Source organism: Sinocyclocheilus rhinocerous, unplaced genomic scaffold, assembly GCF_001515625.1.
Source record: "Sinocyclocheilus rhinocerous isolate Xijiao unplaced genomic scaffold, SAMN03320098_v1.1 scaffold1148, whole genome shotgun sequence".
Classification (NCBI taxonomy): domain Eukaryota; kingdom Metazoa; phylum Chordata; class Actinopteri; order Cypriniformes; family Cyprinidae; genus Sinocyclocheilus; species Sinocyclocheilus rhinocerous.
Window position 1 is genome coordinate 1359215 of NW_015664019.1, and position 8460 is coordinate 1367674.

General features: G+C 35.5%; 1 protein-coding gene across 1 annotated transcript in view; it reads right to left on the minus strand.

The window, feature by feature from the left end:
- Nucleotides 1–8460, minus strand: part of LOC107729345 (VPS10 domain-containing receptor SorCS3-like) — a 198891-nt gene that overhangs the window by 65753 nt on the left and 124678 nt on the right. The window contains exons 11-15 of the mRNA XM_016539811.1: nucleotides 7332–7408; nucleotides 5951–6042; nucleotides 4551–4658; nucleotides 3509–3626; nucleotides 3298–3431 (exon numbers count right to left, since the gene is read on the minus strand). Coding sequence (XP_016395297.1) covers nucleotides 3298–3431; nucleotides 3509–3626; nucleotides 4551–4658; nucleotides 5951–6042; nucleotides 7332–7408 — 529 coding nt within the window. The remainder of the gene's footprint in view (nucleotides 1–3297; nucleotides 3432–3508; nucleotides 3627–4550; nucleotides 4659–5950; nucleotides 6043–7331; nucleotides 7409–8460) is intronic.

Below are 8460 nucleotides of genomic sequence, written 5' to 3' on the forward strand. Positions count from 1 at the left end.
GATTAAGGGACGGGGTGATGCTGATAATTAGGGGGAGGCAGCCGACTCGTCACAATATATATATATATATATATATATATATATAGGCTATACTGCAATTATTATTCTAAAAGGTGAAGAAATTAAGAATTCCTAATTACAGTTGTTCTCGCAACAAATGCATTACAAATGTTATTTTGTTCTTCTGTCAGTATCTAATTATTACACCACAACCTAAACCAATAAAAATTATTAGATGAGCTCTCTGTATCAGAGCTAATGGAAAGAGACAACATATTATATTCCACAGAATAATTACTCTGCATATCATGTCACAAGTTGTTTTTTGCAATTAAAAGTTCTGTGAATCACAGCGAAGTTAGCAAAAGTTGTTTTGTTTTTCAAGCATGTTCCTATCATAAAATTGCAGGAAAAAATATGTACCGGTGGGCCGAACTGATCTGGACAATGAATATATGAAAACAAAATATCACAGAAGCTAATGGACTTAATTAAACTGCTAAAGTTTTTCTCATTCAGAATTGAGGCTCAATGGAAGAAAAACGTACCACAGCTTGGCTGTATCTGGTTAATTTAAGATAAACAGAGAACTGGGTAAAATTTTTAAATGAATTAGCATGCAAATTAAATCTGTTTAGTTTGTCATGTCTGTATCATCCAGACTATTACACCTACAAATCACCAAAAAAAAAATGCAATGCAATAACTGTGAATTATGGTTATTTAATTTGTTTACACCGAGACAGAAAAAAAAAAGACTTCTGTTCTGGCAGAACTAAGTTTATTCAAACTTTAATTAATGGATTGAAGTTAAAAAGCCATGAAGAGTTGCAATTCTGAACTTGTGCCTAAACGTTTAGCGCTCATTTGAAACATGTAGGTTTGAGTCTAGTATGCAACATGTCCTAATTGCTAATTTTCTTTCCTTTCTCAACTGCCCATCAAAAACAAAACAGCTAAAATAACATCATGTTCCTTTTCTTTTTAAGTTGACATATTATAATAATTTCCCCTGATAAAAAGGAAATAAATGTTTTCTGCTAAACTACGTGCTTTTATATAAACTAATTGGAATGTAACTATAGGACGGAAGTTGAATTACAGATTTAGTTATCAAGAGAAGATTGCTGTGATGGCAGAGGTAATAGTGTAGACATATAAAGTGTCTGGCAGCAATATGTTACGTGCAAAATTCAAAGGATCATCATATAATCAAGATAATCAATGAATGTACAGTCAAGTAAAGATGTCCTCCCATCAACTTTCAGCCTTTTTTTCAGGATTACTGAACTAACTACATTATATGTGATGTCTCGTCAGTGACTTTTTTTCCCTAATTTCCATACAGTAAGTGGTATTTGCAAAAATTTGGGGGGGATAATTTTATTAAGAAACTAATTTATTTATTTATATGAGTAAAGTAAAATGATTTAAGTTAACTTTTCTAAGTCCAAGGCAACCAGCATTCCGTAAAAACTGAAAAATAGCACTACTATCACCAAAAATGAAGAAAGAAAGAAAGAAAGAAAGAAACAAACAAAATTTCTCACACATTAAAAATGTTTAATCTATGAAAAAATTCCGCTTTCTTCATATTTTAGAAGGAGGGTCCTAGCAAGGCGTTCATCTTTTTAGGGGGTCCATTCCTTTCATATTTTGAACAAAGCATTGCTTAATGAAAAATTCTAGTATTATAATCAAAGTACTGGGCAAATTAAAGACGCACAATAAATCTCAAAAGGCATCCTGGGGACTACTTGCATATACAGAACACAAATGAACACATATCTGAAAGCATGTTAAGATCCCTTCACTGAGATTTGTAACTGTACTATTTGCTGCAAAACAAGATCAAACGGAACAGGAGAACATATTAAAGACAAAGTAAGGATACACTGTGCGTTGTTGGAAGATAAAATACTTGGTCTGTGAATGTAATAAATGATGTAGATTCCGAGGTATTTATATATACTTTAAAAGAACCTCCAGACAGACAACAACAGACTACCATGATAAAGAACCTCGATCTTCTTTTCTCCTCTCAGCCCTGTGGCCTTTAAAAGCCCAGAGACAGTCTGAATCATGCATCTTGATCCTCAATAAGGCACCTTTCCCACCTACACTGACCCTACAGAGGGGGTTAACCAGTCCACTGGTGTAGAAGCACTATGTCTATTCTGAGATCTGTGAAAACAGCTCCCGGATCGCCAGTGACCAGAACATGAAGGCTATGCGGTTTTATAAGTACCTGTGATCCCACCTAAAGAGCAGAGTAGGACACAAACTACAAAGCTCAAGAAAATCTAGACCGCACTTTATGTTTGCAGGAGTTTCAGGCCTTGCTCCGTTTGAACGGTTTGATATATTGACTCAAGAAATAAATACCTGATGTTGTGTATTGAGCATTTGTGAACTGGTTTACACTGATTTAAAAAATGTATCGCATCAAAAGTTTGAGGCCGATAAAAGTTTATGAGCATAAGTCTCTTATGTTCACCAAAGTTGCGTTCATTTATTCAAAAAATAAATCAATAAAAATACAGTAATTGTGAAATATTATTACAATTTTAAATAACTGTTTTCTATTTTAAAACATTATAACTTTTAATGTATTTCTTTGATGAGTGGCATCATCCCTCCAGTCTTCAGTGTCACATGATCCTTCAGAAATCATTCTAATATCTGGATTTGCTGCTTAAGGCACATTTTATTATCAATTTTAGAAACAGTTGCTGATTCATATTTTTGTGGAAACTGTAATGCAGAATTTTTAATGAATAGAAATTCAAAAGAACAGCATTTATTTGAAATATAAATATTTTACACCATTATACGGTACATATTTTAATGCCACTTTTAATCAATTTAATACATCCTAACTGAATAAATGTAGTAATTTCTTGCACATGGCTATACTATTTTGTTTTGAGCAAGCATGTGGCGGCCAAACTTAATCATATCAGTTGTAAACTCTGATTATGTTCAGACTAGCCAGTTTGTGAGACCGTGACTAGCAAAGTGAATGAACCATGATATGCCCATAATCATAATCAAAAAATTAAGATCACATTTAAAATGATGATCAGCATATAATTAGAATCAGTCTACATTTGAGAGCTTCTTTAATTGGAGTCAGATCAAATTAATAACACAGTCAGTCTAAAGTAAATTAAACCGTTCAACACAATTCTTCTAGAATCACGAGAAGAAATATACCTGCAGGAAATCACTGATGAAGCTGTCGGATCAGTGGGTGGATCTTTAGCTGTGTTCATTTGCTGTGTGCTGTTCACTCACCATTCAAAGTCGTGTGCTCTGCAAATGCAGGGTTCTGCAGACAGGATCCTGGAGTTGTCCCATCCAACCATGCAGTAGTTTCCTGGACGACGCTTCATGTAGATCTGCTTTTGACCCATTATGCATGGCTCACCCTAAGGAAATCATATCTAAGTCAGCTGCAACGATATTGCAATTTAGAAATTGTGTTTTTGCTTGTTTTTCGTTTTACCTGGTTATGCAGGTGCCAGGTTTGGTAGTCTCCCTCTGTGCACCTTCTGGTGAATATGGACTTGTAGTCAATTTTGATAAGCTGCCATTCAGAACGATGACTGAAGTGTCCAAAAAACCTGCCAATTGACAAAGACATGTTTCATTCTCATACAGCTCACTCATTTTCAAGTGAAGATTAGTTGGTCCAGACGTGTAAGCGTTGGAATTAAACTTTGCAAAAACGTACATCTCCTGAGGCTGGATTGAGCATTCCTGGGTTACTTCATTAGCTATGCCTGAAATTGCTCCCTGTATCCTATAAATTGTACAATATGGGGTTAGTAGCATTATCTGAATTCAGAGTGAACGATGCCCTATGTAGTTCATTCTTTTCTAAATGAAGTCTTATATAATATACTTTCTTGACTAAACTGGATAACACACACACAAATCATTTTAAATAAATAATAATTAAATACTTCTTATGCGATTCTTATTGGCAGTTATTTAATTCCCTTGTTTTAATCATTGTGAACACGGCAAACAAACAGAACAAAGATTTATAAAAAAGACTATGAAACCAGATAGAGATTCATAAACACCAGAAGAAGAAAAAAATACAATGTAAAATAAAAATGTGTGAGAGTTTACCAAATCTGGTGCTGTTTCTATCTGTGTAGCACCTACCGCTCTGCAGATCCCTCTGTTATAGTTTATTTTTAACAATAATTTCCTGTTAATTTCAGACCTATTTCTACAGTTGTTTTTTTTTTTTCATTTGTGTTCAAAGTAATAATTAAAAAGTATGATACAACCCTATTAAACTATATACCAGCACTGAGACATAATGAGAAGTGTTATTGGTTCACTGAGACTAACAACATTAGCTCAAGAGTCTGATTAATTAACCTTTCCTCACGAGTGTATCTCTTGAACGAACAGGTTTTTAGAGCTCAGAGGAATCTATTCTTCTGTAATAAATAAGACATAATGAGGACGCACAGGCTGTGTGCGTGTGTGAGAGAAAGACGGTGGTCAAAAACAAACCTCTATAGACTTACGTCATGATCTGATTTTCTGCACCTGCCTCCACCAGAACACCGTCCACGAACAGTGGCAAGGCTGAGAAACTGTGACGTGTCCACTGACGACCTTCATCAAAGCTGATCCTGTAGAAGACATCGAGGTGTTCAAATGTCAATGGATGACAAAACTACAAACAAACAAAAGAATGTCGTGCATGCAGTGCTGTGCAGATTACTGTAAATTGTAGTCTGTTACTGATTCCAGATTACATAACAAAATGCAGTTAGTAACGTAATCCATTACATTACACATTTTAGGTAATATAATCGGACTACTTTTTTATTACTTTTAGATTACTTTCAACCTAACTCGTTTATCACATTGATTTAAATAGGATAATCTTGTATCGTATTGCCAGATTACATGTAATCAGTTACTACCCAGCACTGCATGCAGGTTTGGAAGTGTAAGTGAATGATGACAGAATTTCCATTTATGGCTGAACTATACTTTGAATAATCTGTCTTAGAGGGAATAAGATATAAACAAAACGTAGAGATACATAAAACCCAGTAAAAGTACAATAAAGATAAAAAATAAATAAAGCAGAGGTCGAAGAAAACCAGACGCAACATGAAAACATACAGAAACGTCCACAAATGTGGGAGGGAACAGAAGCAAGTAAAAGCTGGAGAAAACTTTCTTCCTTCAAGTCTGATCATGATACTTTCTGACAGCTTATCAACATCATTTCACAGGTGCAAACAGTAGGCTAGCATGTGTGACAAGGTTGCAACAATGCACAATGGCACTGCTTCCAAGTTGTCTCCGGTCTGCTAAAAGCAACAGTCAGAGTTAGTGTTGACATGTATCCATTAAGAGAACATACAGTCAAGGCTGTTATTTGAAGTCATACTTGGAGGAAATGACACGACTGCCCTCCACAGTTGTGACTCCACTTACTTTTCGCTTGAGTTGTTTAAGAGAACTAAAAAAATGAAGGTGCCACAATTCAGTGGGCCTAAAACTAAAGCCAAATGCTTCGAGTGATAAGAGAGAAAAGATTTGAGACTTTGGAGGATTAAACATCACTGAAGCAAAACCAGGGAGGGCCAATTTAAAGAAGGAACCAATGTGGGAACTCGGGGGGATAAGTGGGAAGCTTTAACATGGAACACTTCCCATGGTGCGCCACGTAAAAACTGATTCCAATCTGTTATTTGGCAGCCTTTGTGTCCTGCCGTTTCATTTTTGTTTGTGTGGGGAACATGTTCAATCTACACAAACCCAACGATTGATTTTTTTCCCTCAATGATCTTAATAGCACAGAACCGACCCTGTCAGACAGATGGAGTGCCGACCGAAGTAACTGAAGCGGGAATTTCACCAAACCAGCATGAATAAACCTGGCAGAAGCAAGATTATTTTCACCTACCAAAGATGTCTAGTAGGCACAGTGGGCTGCTTCACGGCAACCAAAGCTCCACCTTTGTCCAAAAACCACACGTTGTGCTCTTCCTCAAAAATCTGCATCATGGGAAAAACAACATTTTCATTTTATTGCACAAATAGGCTCAAAAAGACACTTTTGCGTAGACATTTGTGTACTTTTCTCACAGTCATACAGTAGTTTTTTCTAGCTTTTGTACTCTGGTTTAACCTTTTCGGTTTTGCAAGAGAGTTCTACAGAGATGACGTATTTGTGAAGGACAAAACCCAGCCAAAGTTAGCATTTAGGCACTTCCGGTTGCATTGTTCTGAATTACATGGCTTTTTGGTATAATACCTGAAACATAAGGTTTGTGCTTAATACAAGCTCAAGATTAGGGTTGTCAGTAACGATTATTTTGGTAATCGAGTAATCGGTCGATTATTCTGACCATTAATTGAGTAATCGGATAATTATAGTTTTTTTTTTTTGTGGTAATAAAAATAGACCTAAGCGAACAATAGTCTTTAGAATGACATAAAATACATAATTTATTATAAACAATAGAGCTAATGTACATTACGCATTATAAAGCCTGCAGAGGGCGCCAACAGCCTGACAATTGTTTTTACACTGTACTGCTCAATCTAATTCTTAATATTGACTAAAGAACTTTTCATTCAAATGTCCATTTAATCTTGAATATTTGGCTCTTTCTTTACAACAGAAATGCTACAGCCACTGTAATTTCTTGAATATGTGGACATCAAAACATGTAAACTCAAAGCGAGGGTTTAAACTTTTATTTTGAAATCACGATGAACAGTTAGCATATTGAGAAAGATATTGATGTGTTATTCTGTGTTTGCGTAGGTTTATAAATGATTTACCTTACAAATCTGATGACATGGCGCACGTTGCGTTCCCAGATGAATGGTATAATAAACGCAAACTCACAACGATATGCAGAGATGGAGATTGAGACGGTCCACACATGTAAATGATAACAGTTTGTGTGGAGCAGCATTTACTGTGAATGGAGCCACTCTGAAACGCACGTACGTAACCTACACGCATAATTAAAGCTTGTACATTAAACCTGCATCGCATATATTTATTTAATTGAATCGTAACATTTGTGAATTCACAATAGCATTATGCTTTATTACGATTTTTAAATGGGTCTAATATATCATGCAGCCTTGGAAAATGGTCTAATAATGCATTTCATGGATTCTCATCCATTGGATGTGCCACTTCCGGTATTTTGATGGTTACTCGGCAGGAGTGTATCACAATTAAAAACCCTCTGTGAGTTTACTTGAAAACATGTTTTTGCTATCAAGTGGCTAAATGGGAAGTATGAACCAATGTGAACCAGCCATACCTGTCTCCAGTTATTGCCTGCATCTGATGAAATGAACATCGCCACATTATTGTAAGACAGCTCAGAGCCAATATTTCCTGGGAAACGAACCAAATCCAAAAAATAATTGTGTTAAATAATGAAACAACGTCGAACACCAGCATAGCACATTCAAAATTCATAAATCAACAAATGTGTATTTGTACTTGAATAAGCAGCTTTTGTAATTGAGGTCAGACAGCATGGTTCAATATTTGCCCAATCCATGCTCATACAAACTCAATATACTCACAACATGCATACAAACAAACTCAGTTCTGACTGGCATGTTCATGAGCCCACAATCCTGACACACAATCATATTGGACAAAAAATGGTTGCTTCCAAACAGCAATGAGGTTAAATGGAGGTTTTGAGAAGAAAAAATCTTGATGTCTCACACTGTGCTCAGAATTACCAAGACACAAATGTCTGAAATTAAAAATCAAGTGCCACAGTATGAACTCAAACACTTCTTATCAAATGTCTCATCCAAGACCAAATGGTTTGAGCTATGCCACCCATACTCATTTTATATCTCATACTTTTACACTGTCATCAATTGTCTCATTTTGTGCATTTTAGATCAACGTTACTTAAATTAAGTATTAAAAAGAAACGTCTGAGCAAGATTTTTTTCCCAATGACTCTGAATTACAGAAGAGAGAACAAGATAAAGATAAGGTGAGTGCCACAACTTCTACTCTTGTGTATTGTAGTTGTGTTGTTTTACGCCTACACACACAAACATCATGACTAGCATAAACCCTCCCGCAGTCTCCTCTGCTGTGTGCTGTTGCCCTGTTCTAAGACTGCCACAATGAACTGAGGGGAAGTGATTGTACGTCCTTGAGTTGCCTGTGAGAAATGAGTTTGTTTCCTTCAAGTGACAACTTTAACAGCAAACCCACTGGGATTGTAAAATGAGAGAGCTGTTCATGTTTAAAGAACATTTGTATATTTAAAACGAGGGGCTATTTCAAAACTGATTGCACATAAGATGACAAATATTTGACACCTGACTACTCATTAAAGTACAGAACAAGTGTATAGTTAAAATGAGTATTGACACTGATACATATATATATATATATATATATATATATATATA